The 23,785-nt window shown below is 46.7% G+C and overlaps 1 protein-coding gene across 1 annotated transcript; it reads left to right on the forward strand.

Moving 5' to 3' along the window:
* Window positions 1–552: 552 nt before the first annotated feature.
* PRSS55 (serine protease 55) lies at window positions 553–16,456 on the forward strand. The gene is made up of 5 exons (XM_026845492.1): window positions 553–607; window positions 1,003–1,192; window positions 2,475–2,722; window positions 4,962–5,098; window positions 15,888–16,456. Exons 1-5 carry the CDS (start codon window positions 553–555, stop codon window positions 16,188–16,190), a joined length of 933 nt encoding a protein of 310 aa, XP_026701293.1. The 3' UTR covers window positions 16,191–16,456.
* The last annotated feature ends 7,329 nt before the right edge of the window (window positions 16,457–23,785 follow it).

Consider the following 23,785-nt stretch of genomic DNA (forward strand, 5'->3'; position numbering starts at 1 on the left):
TGTCTGCCTCAACATCTTTGATACTATACTTTTGATTTGGGACTGTTTGAAATTTACCCTACCACAGAGCTGCCTCTCTCTTCTGGGAACGTAGACATGGTCTATATGAAGAGAAAATTAATTCAGAGTTTGATAGGCTTCAGCACTTCTCAGAGTTGAAGATGAAAGCGGATGCAGGACCAGCACCTAAGGTCTTCAGAGAGAACACGGTTCAAGATCCAAAAGGCTGCAGCACCCAACTCCTAAAGTCTATTGCAATACCCTGTGGAAGTCAGTCCAGGCTACAGACAGGAATTTTACTGCTGCCCTTTCCCTACCATAGCCAAAGAAATCCCAGGCCTCCTGGAAATCACGCCCATGGCTTTAGGAGGGAGAGCATCCAGCTGACGTCACAGAACCAGGTGAGCTGTGTGAGGTCACCTCCTGGTTGCCTGGCAGAGACGTGTTGCCTCTGGCGAGAGCATCGGAAGGGGAAACTATCTGAGGTGTCTGCAGAAATCCCGCTCCTCTGAATGTTGTCGAAGAGCATGTTGGTCCAAGACTGGGGTTGAAATGTGGATCCTTACTCTCCTCTGTTTAACTTCTCTGATCATCAGCACCGATGCGAGTTTTTCTCAACTTTTTCAGTTCGGGAACGACCAGCAGAACAGAACTGCTAGTGGCCTCACAGAATATGCACGTATTGGTAAATGAATTAAGCCTGGCCTTATTCCTTGTACATACGGCGATGCTGAACTCTTCCACTCATACTCCCTAAACGGATTTTATCCAGCCTGCCTGGGGGAAATGGCCTGTGGCCCTGCTAGCCCCCAAACTGCCTGGGCACTGCTTGGCAGAGTGCAGGTTTGGGGAGGCTACTTAATGCCAGGGGCTTTGGTAGAGATCAAGTACCACGGATAATTACAGACCAGTGCTTTAGCTGATGTCCTGCTCCTCTAGTTCAGCAGCACAGGTAGCAGCAGCACTGCTATACCTGAGCACTGTGTCTCATTTTGTCCCCAGATTGCGGCCTCCGACCATCTTATGAGTCCTTTCTAAAGACTGGCAAGAGGATTGCAGAGGGGAGATATGCCTGGAGAGGAGAGTTCCCCTGGCACGTGAGCATCCAGAGCAACGGGAGACATATCTGCGGAGGCACCATGATCAGCGCATTGTGGATCTTAACTGCAGCCCACTGCTTTGCAGAATTGCTGTAAGTACTTTAAGGACATTGAATTTCTTGAGTGTGTCCAGAGAAGGGCAACGGAGCTGGGGCAGGGTCTGGAGCACAGGTCTGCTGGGGAGCGGCTGGGGGAACTGGGGGGGTTCAGTCTGGAGCAGAGGAGGCTGAGGGGAGAGCTCCTGGCCCTCTGCAACTCCCTGCCAGGAGGGGGCAGAGAGGGGGGATGAGTCTCTGGAGCCAAGGAGCCAGCGCCAGGCCCCGAGGGAATGGCCTCAAGCTGCCCAGGGCAGGGTCAGGCTGGCTCTGAGGAAGGATTTCTGTGCAGAAGGGGCTGTTGGCCGTTGGAATGGGCTGCCCAGGGCAGGGGGGAGTCCCCGGGATCCCTGGAGGGGTTGAAGAGTCGGGCTGAGCCAGCGCTGAGGGGTCTGGGGGAGTTGGGAACAGTCAGGGTGAGGTGAATGGTTGGACTGTATGATCTTCAAGGTCCTTTCCAACCTAGATGATTCTGTGATACTTGAGGGAAGCAAGGACAGCCCAGGCACTATGGAGTTGATAACATCACTCCTTGTGGGTGTAGGACACGTCTGTCCCTGAGGTCTAGTGCAACATATATGTGCCTGAGCCAGAAAGAGAGCCCTGAACAATAGAAGTGTCTCATTTGGGGAAAACAGGCCCATTTTTGATCAGTGTTACAACAGAAATGTGCAGAAATCTGCATAACCAGGACATGCAGAAGGGGAATATTTGGAAGGATGATATGAGCAGCCTTGCATCAATGCTGTTCTGATGGTCCCATGCACTTCCGGTACATCTAAACAGAGGTGTATTCCATTCCAGCTTACACTAACCCCCAAATTACCTTTATCTCATGGTTTTCTGGATAGATCAACCCCATGCAGTGCCCAGGGGCAGAGTCAAGCCCTCTGTGAACCCCCTCCAGAATTCAGCAGGTCCGAGAGCCGAGACTGCTTGGTGACAAATGACCTGTGGCATCACAACCTGGAGCAGCTGGCTGGAGGCAGCACGGTCCTGAGCAGCCAACCCAGGGCACGGTGATCCCAAACATCCAGCCCACCCCGTCTGTTCGTTAGCAACTGGGCTATTTATAACTTGGTTGCATTCATGTTCTACCTCTATACCTCTCTCCCCTGAAAATTAGCTTTGCCTAGAAGTGAAGGTAGATTTCTGCAATATTTATAGCTAACCTGCCTCTAATTTGCTGAGCACCACTCTACCCTGCTCAGGGGGAAGAGGCACCAACTTTTATAACACAAAGCTTTCATGTCTACACTGCTTTTGTTTTCTTTCTCAGGCCACCAGCTCTCACTGTCGTAGTGGGGGGAACTGACCTCAGCCTCCCGCTGGAAGAACATAAGCTGGAGAGCTTGATCATCCATGAAAACTTTGACAGAATGAGCATGGATAACGACATTGCTCTGGCCCTGCTCAGCTCTCCCATCGAGTTCAGCAGTCAGAAGATCCCCATCTGCTTGCCCTTCATACAAGACGTCAACACGTGGCAGCACTGCTGGGTTGCTGGGTGGGGAACCACACACGCAGGTGAGATGCTGTCGGGAGATGTATTTGCTAATGGAGGCTGGGTTTTTATCCATATAAAGTAGATGTTCTCCCCCAGGAGGGGTTACCCACACTAAATTCCACTCCCTACCTCCCTGTTAAACACCTCCAGACCCTCACAGCCTCCAGCTCTCTGCAAGAACCAGTTACCAACTGACCCCCAGAGCAAAGTCCCTGGTACTCTGAGCATGTATGTTCAAGCTGAAACCTTAGACCCATCTTTGCCCTGCAGGAACTCAACCTTACTTTAGATGCATTTTGTGGCATCCAAAGTATGACAAGCTCCACCCTGGTGGGCAAGTTAGGCTGAGTCTAAAAGCAGTCTGAAATCAGGGACATGCAGGTCTAGGGTTGTCTTTGGCTTAATGCCTCCACAAACCAGATTGATTCAATGGTACTGGCCACCCCTCTTCTTCACTCATTTACAACAGCAGATTGCTATTGCTAATTGCTCTCGTTTAAGCCCTAATGAAAGTAGCTCCAGAACTGATTGTGGCCCAAAGTGTGTATCCTGAACAAATGTCACTAAATGGCTAATGAGCTGTGTCATTATTGGAAAGCGGTAATTGGGACAGAGTGGGCAGGGTGGTGCCTTGGGGCTTTAGCAGTCCTTCCTAAAGGGAACGTCCCATTTAATCCTTGCTCTTCTGCTCCGCAGGGTTACTGTCTCCTCTCTGAAACCCTGCATTTTCCTTCTTAGGCTTCATTTGCCTCATGTAACAGTAATACACAACACAAAGCTGTGTTAGAGTTGCGAAACTCTCCCATTTCACCAAGGTAACACGCTCTTAGAAACAGACAGGCAGAGGGCTGCTGCAGAGTCACTCTGCAGCTTGGCAGGATTTATCTTTAGCTAGTCTCTTTGCAAAATGCGTGGTGTGGCTCCGGAGATCGGTCTCATGCTGTTGTGTGGGCTCAGTTGACATTGTTTCTGCTCTCCAAATACACCTCGCGGGAGGTCAGCGCGCTCAGCCCTGGCACACACCCCTTCTGTCTGGGAGATATTTCAGAAGAAAACCAGAAGCCGAGTTTGGCGAGAGAGACATGCGATGGTGTGATACGGGCCATACCATTTCTCATCTCTACCAGCCTTTTGTAGGTGGACATCTCTGAACTGGCACCTCAGGCAGCACTAGCCTGGTTCCCATTCAGCTGCAGTCAATTAGACCTCAACAAGTGAAGCCACCTCTTTGGAGGTGCCTACATCAAAGCATTTTTAATCTCTGGATGTTTCCATGGAGCAGGCCATGGAACTCAGCTGGGAAAGGGACCTGACATCTTCCTATCTTTTAGATCTTACCTTTGAGTCCCACCTTCACAATGGTGCTGGGAGGATTTAGGTCAATGAAATATGTAAGAAGGAGTGAGTTTCTGAAAAATCTGTAGGTCTCCTCTCCAGCAGCATCATCCTCCAAAAGTCAGTTTTATCCTTCAGACTCCAGTTCACTTTAAAGAGAAATATGGGTGAAATGAGTGGGTTTTCCAAGTAGCCCTGTCTATTTTCAGACTTTTTGCCACCTGCTGGTGTCCACTGTAATTTCTGTTTTCCCATCTCAAGGGAAGAACAAAGCCGTTATTTCCTTTGCGTACTGCCATCCTGAGGGCCACTTTGTGAGAGATACAGCTGGTCCCCAGGGTGAAGCATGGCCTCACAGCCCCCCAGAAGAGCATGGGGAGAACGAGGTCACCTGTTCTGGGGAAAGCTCAGTGGACTTACCTCCACAGGGCTCACACAGGACCCCAAGAAGATTCCCTCAGACTAAGTCCCCCAGAACTGGGAGTGAGTAACCCAAGGTGTGCAGTATGTCTCATCTCAGATCATCACCAGGACCAGCAGGATAAGTCATTCCCTTGGGGATCTTGCAGCTTTACTACATCCCAGAGATCATCTACAAAAATAAGTGATCTTTTAAAATCCTATTTAGCAAGCCTCCACTGCCCAGAATTTTGGCTTTACAGATTAACACCTCCCCCTTTTCTAGATATTTACACACCTCCTAGTCTGACATAAAGGCAACAGCAAAAACTTATCTTTGCTAACACTTGGACAGCCCCTGTAAGCTCCTAAGAGCTTACAGTTGCACCCTGAGACCCTCTTGCCCTAGAGATGCTTTACAAATCCAGCTGAGAGCAGTCCCAAGGGCTATTCTATGGCAGCAGTTTCACCCTTACGAGTCTGCAGGTTTTGTTAATCATTCTCTTCTCGTTTGCTGCTTAACAGCAGGGGTGTCAACATCCCTGGTGCTGCAGAAAGCGCGGATGAAGCCCATCAGCAGGGAGCAGTGCTTGGAGCAGATCCTGCAGGTAGAGGAGAACATGATGTGTGCTGACCTGGAGGAAGAAGGAGGTCCCTGCCAGGTAAACAGGCTCCCAGATGGCCATGCTGCCTATGGGGACACAGACACATTGCAGGAGATGTGCCTTTGCTTCAGGAATGAACATCAAGCCTTCCCATGGCCTCCTGGGGTTGCTAAAACTTCTCTGCAGAAGGCCAGGGCGGGATGCCCAGGGGCCAAGGAAGTGCCTGCAAAGGCATGTTGACCTGGGCAGTGTGGGTGCCGGACTCTTGGGGCTGGAAAGCAGTGATGGTGCTGGAGACGAAACACCTTGTCGAGCAGATGGGCCTCTCTTCATGCTCCCACCCCCCAGCCCTGATTCCCTCCCTGCAGTGAGAGAGACAGGAGCTCTGCAAGGGAAACTTCGAGCTGAAAGGAGGGCAAGGGAAAAGGGTGATTTCCAACAAGTTCCCATCCACAGTTTGGATGGCTCTGTCCCAGGATTTTGGACTGTTACCTCATAGCATTTTAAAAACCCAGTGTGTGCTGTAGCCAACCTGTGCAGTGGTGGGAGTGATGGGGGACAGGTCTCATGTCCCTTCAGAGAGGGCTCAGCACAGCATGGCCTGTGTCCTCCTCCTGCCTGGTGTCCCCTCAGCCCTGGGCCAGGCAGTGCCGCCCTATCACCATGTTAAACGCTGAAAGGAGGCAGGAAAGTTTGTCCAGGAGGGTCAAAGCAAAATAATTTGGAGGGAAATTTAATCCAGAAGTGTTTAATTTGGGTATTAGAAACCTTTCTCAGGTGAGGTCTTGGCTCCAATCCACATGTCCTTTGGCAGGTTGGTCTGTGGGTGCCAGAACTAGTCACATCCTATCGCAGTGAGTTAGTGATACAAGGTGATGAACCTTTCAAGCTAAATTATAAAGCGTTTGAGCCGTATTTGACATCAGGGACTGCAAAAGGGAGAGAGCTGACACCCCCAAATGTGGGAAAACCTTCCTCAGAACTTGTACCTTCAGAACCTCTCCACCCGCAGGATTGCTGTCCTGATGTCAAACAAAATGAAAGCCAAAAAACACCTTTTCTTTCACTGCATCCAATGTCCAACCCCTCCTCCGAGAGCCTGGTAAGCACTAGGCTCTCCTGCAGACTCTGCTTCAGGACTAAGGTCTCCATCCTCCACGGGGCAAGGGTTTCCCTAGATGTGTGCTTGTGTTTGCAGGGGGGCAGATGGGAAGATAGGTAAGCACAGCTTCATCCTGTAGGAAACATTCATCGAGGGAACTAAAACAACACCCAGGACAGAGAGACATCCCCTCCCCTTTTAGGCAAAGGCAGCAGGTACAGGGACCGTGGACTGCAAAGCTGTTGTGAGCTGGGCCTGTAGCTGAGCAGCAGAGGGGAAATTTGCTTCGCAAGATCATTTTTTGATTAGCCAGAGAGCATCTGTCTCTGGAACCATTTATCTAGTGACTTTCACCTCCATTAAATTAAATCAAAAATTTTAAAAAGAAAACTGCCACAAGATAACATTAACGTGATTAAAGAACGCCCTTCCCAGCCCAGCCTTAAGTTCTGTGGCTGAATTATGCTGGTGAAACAGCAAGAACACTTGTACCCAGAAAAATGAATCTCCTGTATTCAGAAAGCTGATGAGGGTGCTATTTTGATCTACAATAATGTTAGAGTCTTCTGAGAAATGAACTAGAAATGTGAGCTTTCCAGGCAGAGGAAGTACACAACAACTGCACGTGTGATAATGCTCATAACCCCACACCTGCCCACCTTTAGTGGAAGCTTGACCAGGCAGGAATGTCTCACCAGCTGAAATAACGAGAGCAAGACCAAACCATACCCTAGACTAGTGGAGCTCTTCAGGAGGGAAACAGGTGGCACGACTGTTCATAAGAATTTGCGAATTGGCTGGAGGGGAAGCAGTTTGCTGATGGATTTTGTTTGGGGAACTGCTGATTGACATCTGGTAAGGCACATGCTAGGCTGGTTCAGAAATCTGGTGGCTTGCCTGTAGTAGGCTGCCTGGTAATGAACTGGGAGGCCAGGTCTGCAGCTCTGCTTGCTCTGCAGCATGGACAACTGGACACCCACATCATCTGCCCTGGGCAGATAGCGAGGCACGCTGTAGACCGCAATCTATTGAGCTATGCTTGTCTGTAAAGATGGGGTTTGTGTCAAATGAGAGTGAGGTCATATTTCAGAAAACCTAAACCCTTTACAAAGTCAGCGCTGTCAAGGAGTTGGAGCAGCCCTGGGCACGGTTTTTGTGTGTGCCAACCAGCCGTCTCCTGGATGCTTTCCAGACACAGCTCAAGCTTTTGCATGGGTCAGGAGCCACCCACAATAGAATCACAGAATTGCAGAATGTTTCTATGACTTTCACAGAATTGTCTAGGTTGGAAAAGACCTTGAAGATCATCCAGTCCAACCATTGACCTCACACTGACAGTTCCCAACTACACCAGATCCCTCAGCGCTGTGTCGATCCTGCTCTTAAACCCCTCAGGGATGGGGACTCCACCATCTCCCTGGGCAGCCCCTTCCAACGCCCAACAACCTGTTCTGTAAAGAAATGCTTCCTAATATCTACTCTATACCTTTCCTGGTGCAATTTGAGTCCATTACCTCTTGTCCTATTGCTTACTACTTGGTTAAAGAGACTCATACACAGTTCTCTGCAGCCTCCTTTCAGGTAGTTGTAGAGGACGATGAGGTCTCCCCTCAGCCTCCTCTTCTCCAGACTAAACAACCCCAGTTCTCTCAGCCATTCCTTGTACAACATGTGCTCCAGACCCTTCACCAGTTTTGTTGCCCTACAGTTTGGGTTGGAAGGGACCTTTAAAGGCAATCTAGTCCAACCCCCCTGCAATGAGCAGGGACATCTTCAACTGGGTCAGGTTGCTCAGAGCCCCGTCCAACCTGACCTTGAATGTTTCCAGGGATGGGGCAGCATCACTTTGGATCCTGGCACCCCAGTTTAGAGGCCGGGAAGAAGCAGCAGCACAGACAAGGCAGAGATCCCAGGTCAAGGAACAAGTCCTGGAGACACTGAGCTTGCTGGTGTAGATGGGGTCACAGTAAACCTGGAAGCCACGCGCTGCACAGGTGCATGATCTGGACATGAAATAGATAAATGCGTTATGGTAACATTTCCTGAGATTTGCTGAGAATCAGGATACGTTTTGTTGTGTCCAGAGCCAGACTAAAATGGGCAAGTTACATCTAGACCCAAGGTTGTAAGTCCACACGACCCCCATCTGGATCCAAAGGGTTACCAGCCTCAGTCTTTTCACTCTGTGCCATTTGTGTGTTAGCTGTTTTAGGAGTAACTAAAGACACACAGGTATATTCACCAACGCCTAATGTAGAAGGTTTTTCCTACTGACCACTGCCTTAATACCACCATGTGGCAACAGGACATGAATAGAAAGGCTCAGAGATTTCACCAGCTGACATCATACTAGTACCAGACATGACTAATTTGTGGATTACTGACCATATTCCTATAATAACTCAAGAAGATTGAATAGCAGAGCTCCTGAGTATTTGTACTTTAAAAAAAAAATAAAAAAAATCTATTCACTTAAAAAGAAAAATCTATTGTATACCAATTCCCTAGTGGTTCTGCAGACAAATATATAGATTGACTGTGAATTAACACTAACGGGATCTGTAATTGACTTATAGTTCTATTAGTCATAAACATTAGCATTAATGGATGTTCATGGGGTACAAGTGCTAAAGAACAGACACTAGACATGGCCTATGTGTTATTTTTTTGCGTGCTACATTTCTTCCGTGACCCCATGAACCACAATTGATGTCTAATTCCTTGCTTTCTTAAGCATCTTTTGTCAGGCTCTGATGCAATGGTAACTTGAACAATAATTAGAGTATAAGGGACTCACAAAGCAAATGCCTCTTCAGTCGCTTGCCTATCCAGACAAAATTCAGTAAATGGCCCAATTATATTTCAGAGAGTTTCTGCAAAGGAGGTCTGTGGGGGTAGCTCTGCCATGTGGTGATTAGGACAGAGTGTGTTCAGCTGGAAGTCACAGTTCATGTACAGTTCAGGTCAGGAGCAGATGAAGGGGGGCTCAGTCCCTGGCCTGACTTTCAGGGGAAGGAATCATTGTGTGGCCACAAACAAGCAGTGAGATGGTCCCAGCTCAGCTTCACTGTGCCCTACACCGTCCCCTGGTGTAGGGCTGCTCTGAGTCATGGGTTGAAGGTGTCCACCCCCTTCCACTGATTGTAGCAGGCTGTGATCTTGGACATCTCTGATAAATAATTTAAATGATGTTAGGATCTAAGGCTCTGGGCTTTAATTTCTTTAGTTCTGTGAAAAAAGGCAGAGAAAGATCTCTTTCCTTCACCTGTAATATGTCCTGCCCACACATACTGTTAGCATTTTGGAAAGGGCAAATGTCCCTTACAGCATCTGGGATGCTCAGGGCTCTCACTCCTCACAGCTGTAGTCATAGTGGTTTTACAACCCTGGGTAGGATTTATCTGGCCAGATACAAATGTCTTTTCTATTGCCATCTGCATCTACTGAATCATCTTTCCATCAAGGATGATTTCCATGCGTCTGTTGTTTTAACTGTCTGTTTTAAAATGAGATAAATCCCTGTACGAGTACTTACTGCTCCCCATTAACTAAAAGCAAGTCCAAGTTGTCTAGCTGACAGGGAGACACAGGGCTTCAAGGCAGGACGGTTGCCTACATCTAAGTCTCCAGAGCTATTTTAGATATCCCACGATATCCCCCTGCTATCCCACTGCCCCATCCATGCCCCAGTGCCAGTAACGTGACTGTAATGGGATTCTGACCCTTGCACTGGGAACACCAAGGAGAGGCAATCAGGCCAGAGCTGAACTCACCCCTCACACCCTCACTTCTTCTGCGCCTGAGTGATAAACCAGTGCAGAAGTGACAAAAGCTCTTCCATCCTCTCACAAGATCTTGCGTTCTTTTACTGCTGCTAACATGGCTCCAAAACGGCAGATGAAGACCTGGGAAATAGAAATTTTTGAAGAAAAAGTTTGCAAATTAAAATTGGGTCCATATAGGTAAATTGTCACAGATGCAAGGAAAAGGTCACAAACCAGGGAAGGGTGGTCAACCCCTCGGACTGTTCAAAATACCTGAAGGGACTGGGCAGATGGTGGTCTGATTGCCATCTGTAGGGATGGAGAGTTTCTGTATGAGGGCAGAGGCCTTTCTGCCTGTCAGACTCCAGGCAGCCAGGAGTCAAAGCCAACCACATGTAAGTTCAAAGTGATTACTAACTGTGCAAAATTACTTTGCTATTGTACCTTACTTTAATATTGAAGAGAGTGATCCACTCTCTGTCCTTGTGGGGGATTCTCCATCACTGAGCTATGACTGTACACGATGAGGTGTTGGTTTTTTTTTCCCTAAGGGACAGATCAGTTTAAGTAGGAAGGTATCCTGGGAAGCCCCAGCACAAAGCAGTAGAAAGGCGTTTCTGCATTTACATTCTCTTAAATTTTCTTCTGAAGTGTGCTTTGATGTGCAACTCCGAAGAATTAGAACACTTTCCCCATGTCCCATGGTTTTATAGAACTTTTATCATTTGACCATTTTATGATACAGACACATTCGGGCTGTGGTGGCTTAATTCTTCGATCTGTGAAAAACATTCCTTCCTATTGGAAGGACCTGGGATGCTGATGATGTTGCATGTCCCTTGTTGCTTCTTCTGGGTTGTAGCTTTTGGTCCCTCAGGCTGCAGCTGTTGGTTTGCAGCAGGGGGGGTCCAGTGTTGCTTTGTGTGCCGGGTGAGTGAAGCTGGAGGGAGCGGAACATCTCTGGATCCAGCTGAACACAAACCCCTAACATGTTCTTGCCCTCGGAGCTGGGGAATGGGTGTGATGACTCAGAGGAGCCACTTCTTCAATTACCGTGAGTCAACACGGCTTTAAGGGAAAGTCATGACTCACAGGCAGATTTAAATTCTTTGAAGGAGCCAACAAGCATGTGGCAGAGGGTGATCCAGCTGGTATAATGCACTGAGATTTCCAAAACTCTTTTAATGAGATTTCTCACCAAAGATGTCATGGACAAACTGAACTGTCATGAAGTAGAAGGGCTTCAGTTTGAAAGGGAGGCAGCATGGAGGAAGGATTTGACCAGAGAAAGGGCTTTCAGGGGTAATTGTTTTGGTATCTGCGCAAGGAATTGTGATGTTCAAGGAGGGCAAATGCCCAACCAGCCAAGTTGGCTGATGCCACAGTATTATTCAGAGTGGTCAAAAGTAAAACTGGCTGTGCAGAGGTGCAGGAGGATCTCATTATTCTGAGTGACTGGAGGTTAAAACTGCAGACGCAGTTCACTTGATAAAGGAAAAGTAATGAATGTAGGGAGAAGCAACTCCAGCTGTACACATGCAGTAATGGGCTCTCAATTAGCTATTACCATGTAAGAAGATCTTGGAGTAACCTGTGTAGTCCTTCAAAAACATCAGCACGATGTTCTTTGGAGGTCAAAAAGGCAACAGGAACATTATGAATTATTAGGAAAGGAATAGGTAGCAAAGCTAATGCATGTTGTGCCAGGGCACTAATCTTGGGAGCCTACGTCTTGTGCGCTCTGTGGGATTCCTGTCCAGCCCACCTGAGGAAGAAGTTGTAGTGTTAGAAAAGGAGATGAGTAGAATGGGAAAGATGAACAGGGACACAGAATGGCTTCTGGTGGAAAGGGGAATAGCAGAGCAGGACTCTGAGGTGTGTAAAAGATGTCTCATGGAGGGATACGACACAGATTTCTGAAGTCATGAGCAACAAGGAGACGGCAGTCAAGAGCTGTCCTCTTGTCACTACTATTCAAAACACACGAAGGAAGGGGTGACAGATGGCCGTATCGGGCAGCAGATTTACAACAAAGAGAAGGAAGTGTTTTTTTCATCCAACAGATAATTAAACTATGGAAGTCACCGACCAGGATGTTGTGGGTATTTATCCTAAGGGATAAATGGATTCAAAAAGCAATTAGATAACTTCCTGGATGAAGATCTCTCTGAGGCTATTAACCACTGTGATGTAAATACAACTCTGTAAATACTTGCCCTGTTTCTCATTCTCCTTTCCCTGAGCACTTGCTACAGCTGACTGTCAGAGACAGGAGTCTGGGCCACATGGGTCTTTGGCCAGATGCATTATAACTGCCTTTAGGTCTGTGCCACCATCATTACTAATGGATCCTGCCGACATCAGCGTGGATGGAGTTGGGCAGTCTTGCTCTTGCATTTTCCATCAAGGGGATGGAGGGAACGAGTAGCTGAAGGCTCTCACCTGAGATCTCAGAGGGATCCCGGGAAAAGAGCCCAGCTGCCCTGTGTTACCCTGTGGTTCATTTTTCATATCTTCACACTAAAAATGGCCATAACCTCCTTCCTTCCACCTTTGTCTGAAGATAGCTTGTTCACGCTGAAATAACTGAAGAAATCTGTCTGCAAATGCCTTTACTTCCAGCAGCCAGGGCAGCTGTAAATGGCAAGTGTTGTTATTCACGTGCTGATTCTCTTCAATTTACACAGAGCTTACCAACATGAAAATGAAACCAGCAGTGACTTACAAGGATTGTGTCTCCACCTAATGAGTATCAGATGGGCTGTTCTCCCTCCCCCAGCGCTTCTCCCACCTAAGATTTATGTGGCTGAACGTGTTTGTTCCGATCAATTACCGTGTTGCAGACATGAATACAAATACAAAAGGAAGATTACACCCTTGATCCAAAGCCCACTGAAGTCAGCAGAAAGGCTCCTGATGTTTACAAAAAGCCTTTTGCAACGGTGAAAAAAGATGAAACTTTTGATCAACTTCAGTGAAAAAAAAAAAAAAACCCACCTTGTTAGTCAATGACAGTTTTTATACAAGCCAGAACTTGATTTTATGGTTGCTCTCACCCTTGCTATTGGGAGGATTAACATGCAGTTGTGGAAGGCTTGAGTTCAGCACCAGATCTGGTTTGATGTAGTCGCTTTTCGCTCATCCTCCAGCTGACAAGAAGCATCCAACAGAAGCAAAGATGCTATTTTTAGGTGTGGGTTGGTTGGTTTGTTGGTTTTTTTTTTCTGTCCAGAAACTTGGCACTCGGACTGAAGAGCAGGACAGGTATCTGGTGTGTGTTGCTGACCAGAAGTATTTCACCACCAGGAGACAAGAGACTGAAAGCTGAAAGCAGCATTTAATAAGTTCTTCGATCTTCAGAGTTGTTAACCTGAGCATTCATTAAATTAGTGCTACTGGAAACATCACAGAGCTGAGATAATTGTACCAGCCTCAAAACTTGCTCCTCCCACACCCCCTCCTACACAAGGACGGCAAACCTTGGGCCAACATTTCTGAGAGCTTAAAGACAATACAGGGATATTCAGAAGTGCCCAAGAACTGAGTTTATTTTCTCTATCTTCACCCGTATAAAAACCAGGCTACTGATACATCTGGGCCAACGCTATAATTATGTGAGCGGGATTATCACATGGAGAGGATGACTTAGCCCACTTTGTGATAAAATCATCGAGTTAACTAGCTGGAGTTAAGAGAAATAGCGTAGTAGAAGTTGCACCCATGAAGCAGACCAGCTCAGCCCATGTGGAAAGGGATCTGAAGCAGGATTTGGGTCTCAGGGTTTGTGGATTAGAGAAATGGATTTGCAGCTGTTGCCTGGGTTTTCACAGTGTTGCTGAACTCCCTCTCTGCCCAGGTTTTAAATCACTTTCCACAGCTGACAGTCCCCCAAGCCCTGCAGACAGCTCTCCCTTTCCATGCCAAACGGGCAGAGAACAAAATTAACATGGTTAAAGAGGCAAACAGGGAAAAGCAGATCCGATTTGAAAGGGAAAAATCACATGATGTAGAGTTTAAAAAGGGATTCCTGGATCTGCCATTGCCTCATGCAAATTGCATCCCTTTTCTGCTGTGGCTTTCTCAGCTATGAAATATGATCAGACTTTTTTTCCCCCCAAGGAGAGTCACAAGGTATCAGTAATTAACTGGTATTTAAGCGCCCTGGGGGAAAGATTCTTTGCAAAGTGTGAACAGCCTCCAAATTGGACACTGAAACCCATCTGCACGGAACGGCGTGCAGGGGCTCTACCAGCGCTAAAACTCTCCTGTACTGGGAAAAGCTGGCACGAAGCATCCCGACATATCACCAGTGAGGGATTGTCAGCTGTCGCTGTGTCACTGCCTTGCGAACAGCTCCCACTCCCTCGACTTCATTTATTATCTTTATGTAGGAGGCTTGAAGCGCCTTCCTTTCCCTACCAGGATAATAAGTTTGGCCTGTTCCTGCCCTGAGGGAATTAGCAGTAAAATTCCCAGTAATTTGATTGTGCCTCAGCCTAGGAGATGTTCATTCATTCAAGCAGGATGCCACCGCCAAGGACACTGATAGCGCATGGATCCAAGGTCACTGCAAGGTCACTTGTGTGATTCATTCAAATTCTTGGCTGAAACAGGGTTGGGAAATATGTGTAGATCCCAAGTCTGAAGATGGTCCAGCAGCTCTGGCTGAGATGCAGACATGTACCTACACAAACACCACTGCAGCCCAAACAGTATTGAATTTACAGTTGGGCTCCATGACCTTAAAGGGATTTTCCAACCTAAGTGATTCTGTGATTCTATGATTCTCTGAATTCCGAAGCAACATTCGCTCTGTATTTATCTTCATTTTCCCTCCTGTGTGCATGTTAAACCACAAAGAAAAATAGGAAAAAAAAATAATTAAAAAGATAAACTTATTAATGCCCTGGGCCCTCCATCTAGTGAAGTGAGGAGGAACTTAGCCATAAAATTTATCAGGTGCTGATGAGTTTCATGGGGATTACAGCCTCTTCCTTACTCTTTAATTAATGTGTGTTAGCTCGGGATGGCTGCTGGCAGAGGGGGGTTCATACATTAATGACAAAGACGTTTCTCAAAGTTAGTGTGCAAAGAGGAAAGGACAACATTTCCCAGGAAAGCTGGCTGTCTGGGGAAATGGATTTGTGCTGAATTTATTTGCCACCTGTACTGGAGATAGAGGGTAGGAAAAAAGATTCAAACCCACCATGGAAGGAAACTTACCCAGAGCAGAAGCTGCACAGCGCTGAAGATGCACATAACTGTCAGAAAAGTGCTGTACCTGGCTGTGAGCACTTTGTGCTGGTTTCTCTTTTCCCTCGGGCTGTGTTTGGAGACCTCACACAGAGATCATATGGGGGACTGGATGTGCTCTTGGTGTTCAAGCTACAGCAGCCAACAGGAAGGCACTCGTCTTTGCAGGGTGGCTGTGACATGTGTTCGAAGGCTTTCACACACTGGGTGAGTGAGGGGTGTCCTTGCAGTAGCAGGCATGTTTTCTGTAAAATTACGTAGCTGCAAGAAGGGTTTCTCAGGATTAGCGTTCATCTCTTGTCCAGTTTCTGAATGCTCATCCCAAAATTAACAGTGGCAGGTACCCAGCACCTACATGCACAAGTTTTACAGAGAGGTCAAGGACCGGATGGTCAGTCACAGTGAATGTCCCTTTTCACTCTCGGATGTTGTGCCTTGGTGACAGGATTGGAATATCTGGGACCACTGGAGCATGTGGAAAAGGCTGAGAGGACAGAGCATTGCACTGAGCCAGAACTCGTGACTGGTCTCCACATCTTGCCTCCTGTATCTATTTATCCTGCAGGGATCTCAGGGCTGAGCTGTGAAATTTTGTGCCCAAAATTCCTGTTTCCCCAAATCCTCACAAACTCAAGACAGACTTTGTTTTCCTCATCAGCCTGTAGGATGCAGCTGCTGTGAGAGACCTGAGATCTGATCCTGCTCTAACATCCTCCTTACGCCTTAGGTAGACAGCGGTGGACCACTGGTTTGCAGCTACTGGAACACCATGAGATGGTTTCAAGTTGGCATTGTCAGCTGGGGAGAAGATTGTGCAGAAAAGCCAAACCATGAGGTCTTACTCTCTGTTTACAGCTACCGTGACTGGATAGAGACTGAGACAGCCTTAAGGGGGAAACCTTTCTTCCCTGAAGGAATTGATAAACTTGAAAATCCTGAGATGGTTCTTTCCAGGAATGAGGCACAGATGATATTTTTTGAGTATTATCTCTTGTTATTTATCTCTTTAACAGCAATTAGATTACTCTAGAGAATATTTTTTTCAAAACATAATAAAAGAACTACCGTCTCATCCTTCTTTTGCTGCCGGCCCATGTAATCCTCTCTCAGGTCAACCTACTCCATCTCACTGATGTGGACACAGATGCCAAAATAAGATGCCACAATGAGACAGAGGAATGATGGAGAGGATGGAGAGATGAAAAGAGAGAGCCAGGACACAGACAAAAGAGGCTATAATCCTTTGAAAAACACAGGTTTTCCAAACTAGTGTGTAACATCAGGCCCAGTTTATGCTAAGCTCGCATGCTGTGAGAGCCGAGCAACCAGGCCTGTGAAAAACTAAGACAAACAGCCTGGGAAAGCAAAAGTTGAGGCTGATTGAAGATTTGCCTCAAACACTCCCAAGACAAAACCATGAGTCCCAGGGTGCTTTCTGTGGAGGCCAAAGCTGATAAGGCTGCCCGATGTATCTGGGGGAGAGAGCCCTGTGGAGATGGGACGGCTCTGCCCTGGGGCACCTGGGCAAATTTCACAGGCCATGTGTCCGGTGAACGAACTTTGCTTCATTATCCACGAAATGCATATTAAAGTTGACACCCCTCAATATGCTAACGAGGGCTGTCCTGATCATGCTAGTGACATCATCCCATGAAACACCTTACCCCTCCCTGTACATGGGATACGTAGGTCTGTGGGTTGACCTAGGGGTCGGACCCAAGGAAAGTGGGTATAAATCAAAGGGGAGAAGAAAGGGCTCTCTCTCTCTCTCTCTCTCTCTCTCTCTGCCCCTTTCCCTGCCCCCGCCCCCGGCCGTCTGGAGAGAGCAGTGAAGCAAAGACGACGGATGCCAGCGAAGAAGATAGCTGCCTCCTGGAATCCTCGCCGGCAGGAGCAGCGCAGGAACCCAGACCGGTGATCTGTACTCCCCCATTCCCTCTATCTCCCTCTTTTCCTTTTTCTATTAAGAAATGCAAACCATATTGTATTGCTTGTCACCGCTTGCTCTGTACTTAGCCAATTATCATGTGTTCAATTAGTGCATTGTAGGTAGTTAATAAATGCTTGAACTTGGAGACTTGTTGTCCGCTCCAATTGGGGATTTGCGAATCTGAGTCACTTGTCCCCCTCGCTGGAGCGGGACGTGACACATGCAGAATCAAGATGTGACGTCTGAAGCAGCTGCTCCCCTTGGAAAGATGAAAGCCTAAGAAAGCTCTTGGCTTACTCAGTTGTGTATTAGCTTAGCTGTTGGGAGGATAGCTCTGGTTTAATGTATCTTATAGCTAATTATTAGCTGGAGTAATGTATCTTCTGTATGGCAGCTGGCTCAAGCTAAGAGCATCTTCAGGAACCACAGGTCAAGCTGCTGGGACATGACTACATATTCAGTAGACCCTCAAACTAGAAAAAGGGCAACAAATCTTTTGGGCAGTGTTGGAAGATGTAGCATCATATAACTGATCAGTCTTATTTACCTGGATTGAAAATGTTGGGGTTTGGTTGGTAAAAGCAACAGAGAAAAATCTGTTTGGCTGAAGAGAACTGTTTCTGAGCTATCTATAAAATGCTGTCTACAGAAACCCCTTGGCTTTGTAATTAGCTAAAATGAATCCCTTCCGATTAAATGATAAATCAAAAAGAAATAGCATTTATTTTTTTCTCTCTTAGAGGTCTTTTAAATGCGTTCCTGAGTGGTCCACATCCCAGCCTGAGCTGGGACTGATCTGGTCCTTCATGCAACGCATCGTCCTTCATTGCTTCTCCAGCAACAAGGTGCGCTGCACAATGTGTTCTGGCCTTCACAAGGAGTTTGCTTTTCTGAGAAGTGATGGGGAAGGAGGCAAGCAGCAAGGTCTCCTTCATGTCCCACCTTTGCAACGGCATAAAAGCACCTGTAATTTGCAGCAATGATAAAACTCAGTGAATGTGCAATGGGACAGAACCTCACAAATTGGTTTTAATTACCTTGATATTTTCTGGCTAGCTGGTGGAGAAGCCTTGTAAATGAGAATTAATTCATCTACCTTAAGCTAATGCAAACCCATCTTGGCATAAAAGTCAGACTTTATTTTCTGTGTTATCTGAGCAGAAAATAATGCTTAATTATTATTAGTTCTGAGTAATGCTTATGAAAATTGCTCCACATTAATTTCACATGGCTGACTGGCTAATGGATGCATAAGGGTCTTGTAACCCTCTGCAAAAAGAGTAATAAAAGCTAAAAACAAGGGGAATATATTACTTTAGCAGCTATTAGTAGTAGACAGCATCTGCTGGCATTAATACCTATATTTATTTTCCTTTCTATTAATAATATATCAACAGATTCTAGAAGCTGTGGCAGGGGCTGGACATCAGGAAATATTTCCTAGTGCTGCAATATATTCGGCTACAGAATTGTTTCTCCCAAAGGAAATGAGAGATGTCCTCCTGCTTGAATTATTTTAATGTAGGGACTGTATAAAGCACTCTTCTCTACAGCACACGGTACGGAAAAAAAGCCTGCTCTTACAGGGAACTGCAAAAGGACTGAGTAGGTCTCTTCCATCAGTAGCATTTGCAAACTGATAATGGTCTGTGTTAAATGAAGACGATGCTACTTAGTGGTTACAGCAGGGCACTGCTGCGATGAGCTTTGATCCACCCTGCTGCTCATTTACTCAGTGGCCTTGGGGAAAGAAAGCTTGTGCTTCGTGCCTCAGTTTCCCTTCTTGCAAAATGAGATCATGAAAGTGGCTCAGTTTGCTATTTGGAAGCATCAGTTCTGCAAATTAAGACCAGCTGTGTAGCTGCAAAGTGATAAACAGGAAAAAGAGTTTTTCCTCCTTATTTAAAACATCATAAAACCCTTTAAAGTAAATCTGTCTTTGCTACTACATACACTATTCAATATTCAGGGTGAGAAAGGAAACGTTTGTTTAATATTTCTATGCTGTGAGATGAAAACGTGTTGATGTTTCATTTTGTTTTCGAGGTATTTGGGTTTTGAGAGATCACGTCACTTTTGATTATGGATTTGGTGGGACTCTGTTGGAGTCACACAAAATCGAAATGCAATATATCAGCTTTGTCATTAACATTTTGATGCGACCCCATTCTTTTTTTTTTTTAAGCTTTACAACATTGCTGTGCTATGTTTCCTACGTTACTGTTTTCCAGATTTTTAAGCTTAGATCATCTAAGTGAAAAGTTTCCAAACTGAACTGCCTCAATTTTTATGCTCCAAGCAGTAGTTTGGGATGTTCACTTTTTGTCTTAATTTGTAGCTCATTTCTTATTACCCCTTCCCTCTCTACCCCTCTCTCATATCCACACATGTCAAGCAGTATGGGCAAAAGAAATACGTTTCTTTCAATATCCTTTGCTCAATGAGCAAAGCTGGCCGACATAAAACACGAGGCTGCTGTACAGAGCATTGTGATGCAAAGCAGTGCACCAAAATACAGATTTTCTTCTCAGCACTACACCTTTAACAGCAAATACCAGAAGAGAAGCAGGCTATGGAAATGCTTAGACACCCAGGGAAACATCCATAAGAGGATTCAAGGAGACAGAGAAGAAGTAGTCAGGTCTTGATTGCACATTTCGCTAAGGAGATGAGAACAAAAGCACCTCCCATGAGCGCTGAAGGCAGCAATCTAAAAGCCAATATACCAGAATAATTTTGGCTTAGTTCTGCAGAAATTAAGGGCTCTGTGTGTGTGTGTGTGTGTGTGTGTGTGTATGTGTGTTTCCCTGCCTGCCCCATCCCAGCTGGCTGTTTGCATGCAAGTTTGAGCAGAGAGATGGAAGTTTTGAAGATGATGGTGTTGGTGCAACTTTGGCGCAAAGAGCTGGTTGCGGATGAGAAGCGGGGAGGGCTCCAAGTACGTAAGAGTTGTGTGGCTCCACCTCAGAGAAGGAGAGTTGGAAGAGCATCTGTCCCAGGTCACAGATAACTACTGGTGTAGAAATCCAACCCCTGTTCAGCGTGATGATCCCAGACCTCTCTCCCCCAATTCTTCCTCAGTAGATGTGACATGGATGATCTGAGGACAAAGACGTTCCCAGCACGACCCTTTCAGAGGGACTGAGGTGTCTCATTTTCTCCTTTTCCAGCCTCACAGGGGTAAGACACAAAGGAAAGCATAATCTTGTCTTCTCCTGCTCCCTCCCGCATCCCTGGCACCTCTGTCCCTTCTGAGGAGAAGGCAGATGGCACACGTGGCTGAGATTGCAACCGCTGGCATGAGTTTCTCGGTTCATAGGCACTGCGTGAAGTGTTGTGGCTTTGTGCATGTGTCTTTAGCTGTCTAACTTCAGTGCAAACAAAACGTCAGAGGGCTTATTTCTCTCTTGTGTTTTTTGTGCACCTACCAGGCAATGAGTGAAAAAGCACCTGTAGATATGAAAAAAAAAAAAAAAAAAAAAAAAAGATCATGTCTTTAATTATGTTTTTTGTTGATGGCAAAGCGGATTAGAGCTGGCGACTGAAGGCTGTGGTGGATCTGTACCCATTCCCACATTTCCCAGTGAATTCCCAAGTGGCTTTCTGCCCAAGCCATTTTTCAGGCTAAGGACTCAGTTTACCCTTCCGTAAACACGACAATAATTAAAAGCCAGGGACGTCTCTTGGGATGCACCAACTGTGATAGTGATTAATCACTGTCATTAACTAAAGAGAAGATAGCTCAGGGACAGAAAACACTGCTGTATCGAGCAGTATTGAACTACCTGATTTGTTCAACAACCGCTGAACACGTCTGGCATTAGGCTGAAGAGATGTTTTAAGTAGGTGAAGTATGGTCTGGAGGAGAGGCTGGCTTTGGGATGAATACAGGATGGAAGTTAGCAGCCCTTGCCATGCCTACCCAAGCTGTTGACATCCCTAAATGTACCCCAGGAATACAACCACGCCTTTCCCTGCAATGTGGGAGTGCTCAGACATGACGGATCTGTGCCGAGCAGTGCCCATTCTTTGCATTGCACTTCTGCTTGTTGACCTTGAAGAAACACCTATTCTGCTTGAAGGATTTTGCTCAGCTGCCATTTTTACCCTTTGAGCATGTCATTGCCAGGGAAATGGCTCTGCTTTTGGCTTCTCTGAGAGTCCCAGGACAGCCCACACTGCTGATCAGGAGTGGCTTTTCTAAGTCATACTTGAACTGCCTATGGACTTCAAGAGCACCAGCTTGGCCACCTCTGGACAGATCATACTTCTCTGCTGTTCTAACACTGGTGTGCATTACTTGTGGTGGTTATTAGGGCTTGCAAAACGAACCAGCTGGCAGCAACTGAGCCTACAGCATCCTGCGGCATCACGAAACGTCCTCTGGGTATTTTCAAGTATCTGTGTTGGAAGTGTCTGCCTCCCATGTTCTTCTCTGAGAGATGCTTTGTGCTTGCAAACACTTTCTGTATTCACCACTGGTGGCTTTCATGACTCACTACTTCAAGGGCTCTTTAATATGCAATTCACTTTGTTCCCACAGCCCAGACCACTCAATGATTTAGCATGTGGCTACAGAGGAGAGCACTGTGTTTGGCTCCTCTTCTGAGAAGGGTGGGCTTTAAAACACTGCTGTAAAGTAAAAGTTCCTCGTCCTCAAGGCTTCTGAATTTATATCTTAACAGTAATGCTGCAGACATTAATAAGCAACTCCAGAGCTAGCCCATGTGCCTCCAAATTAGCAAAATGGTGGGGAAAGGATGATACGATGGCTTAGGCACTGAATGCAGACACAGGAGTGTAAACTCAGCTCTGCAGCAACCCTGTGAGACTCTAGAGGAGCTCTGTAGTGTTGCATATGAAGAGGAGAAACCCTTGAAAACTGAGACAATCAGTTCTGAGCCGATTGAAACTCCTTTGGAGACCTATGGGAGAATACAGTTTTACTCTTCTTTTTCCCCCTCTTTCCTTTGACCACGATGGGAGATAATTTGAATGAACTTGGGCCTTGGACAAACATGGGAAGGAATTTGCTCACCACCAATGTGAAAAGCATGATGAAGAACATCTCCTTCCACCCCAGCTATGATGCAGAGCACTAGTGTATGTGCTGTTTGGTGGTGGGAGTCTCTATGGGAGCTGTTCCACTTCATATAGATGACTGTTTGCAAGGATAAAAGGGTAAGAGATCGACATATATCTAGCACAGGTTTAAAAAGCAGCTGCAGCAGTGAAGGAGGAGCAAAGGCATTTGCTGATTCAACCTGAACCAGACTGGAATGCATAAGAATTTGGGTAAAAAAAACCATGAAAGTGAGTATTTCCACTGAAGAGGGTCATCTGAAGGAAAGATTTTGGGAGCAACCTTGGTCTGAACAGAATCATGGGAAAGGGCCAAGGAAGTGATCTGTCAACTGTGAGTTTACAAACAAGCCCTGAAACACAGTGTGCTGGGCCAATGGCCTACGTAGGCTTTCATTTCAAGCTGCACTAATGATTGTCCTGTTTTGCAGCTTTTGGCCGGAGACTCAAGGTAAAAGTGGTCCTAGACAGAGCAAAGGGCTTTGTTAGGAGGAAAGAGGACTCAGGAGCGATGCAGCCACTCAGGTGTTGAAAAACCTCCATCCACCCAAGTGTCACTGCCCCAGCCATGCTCACAGCAAGCTCCGAGGGGGTGGAGTGGGAAGCTGGAGCTAGGGGAGCATGAAGAATCACAAAGTGTTTATTCAAGGCGGGCCCAATTGCTGGGTGCCTTGTGACAAGGGAGTTATTTTGCGGATGAGTGAGCAGCTGTCTCTCCGTTTGCACGACTGGTAATATCAGAATGAAGCCATTCGTGCAGAAGGGAGCCTCCAGCAAATGCGTGTTCTCACCTCCAAGGTGCCTGGGGTGTGGGTTCAGGGTATGCTGCCACTTGCAAATGCTTCTGATGTCCCACGTTTGAACCTGTTTCCCGGAGGAACCTGGCACACCACGTCCTTCAGGGGACCGTAATTCTCTCCAAAACCCTCCACACGCTGCCAGATTTCAGTGTATGATCTTTTACTGTTCTTTGTTGGCTGTTCATCCAGTATCAGGAGGAGTCAGATCTTGGGCAGAACCTTCATGCACAGCGTACTGGCTCCAGCTGAGATGGAGTGATCTTTCTTTGTACCAGTCCGCATGGTGTTATATCTTAGATTTGTGACCAGATCAGCGCCGGTAACACGCCAGTGTTTGAGCTATTGCTGAGCAGAGCTGGCACAACGTCAAGGCTTTCTCTGCTTCCCACCCCACCCTACCAGTGAGTAGGCTGGGTGTGCGTAAGCAGCTGGAGGGAACATAGGTAGGACAGCTGACCCCAGGGATATTCCATACCATATGACATCAAGCTCAGCAGGAAAATCTTGAGGAAAGAGAGAAGGAAGGGAGGATATTTGGGATTATAGCATTTGCCTTCCCCAGTATCATTAAGCACGATGGAGCCCTGCTTTCCTGGGCATGGCAGAACACCTGCCTGCTGATGGGAAGTAGTGAATGCATTCCTTGTTTCATTTTGCTTGTGCATGCAGCTTTGCTTCACTTCATAAAAACTGTCTTCATCTTGACCTGTAAGGTTTTTGCCTTTACACTGGATCCTGCGCTTGCATTTTGCTGGTGTGGTTAAAACATCCAAAACACATGCACCTCCAGGGACACACTGAAAACCACTACCG

Source organism: Athene cunicularia (genome assembly GCF_003259725.1).
Source record: "Athene cunicularia isolate RWA chromosome 3 unlocalized genomic scaffold, athCun1 chr3_part1, whole genome shotgun sequence".
Classification (NCBI taxonomy): Eukaryota; Metazoa; Chordata; class Aves; order Strigiformes; family Strigidae; genus Athene; species Athene cunicularia.

What these genes read in the sequence shown, in the direction of transcription:
- PRSS55 (XM_026845492.1), top strand. Translation starts at nt 553, where the DNA reads ATGTGGATCCTTACTCTCCTCTGTTTAACTTCTCTGATCATCAGCACC. An exon ending in CACTGCTTTGCAGAATTGCT is followed by an intron (nt 1,193 to 2,474) that starts GTAAGTACTTTA and finishes TTTCTTTCTCAG; the next exon opens with GCCACCAGCTCTCACTGTCG. An exon ending in GTGGGGAACCACACACGCAG is followed by an intron (nt 2,723 to 4,961) that starts GTGAGATGCTGT and finishes GCTGCTTAACAG; the next exon opens with CAGGGGTGTCAACATCCCTG.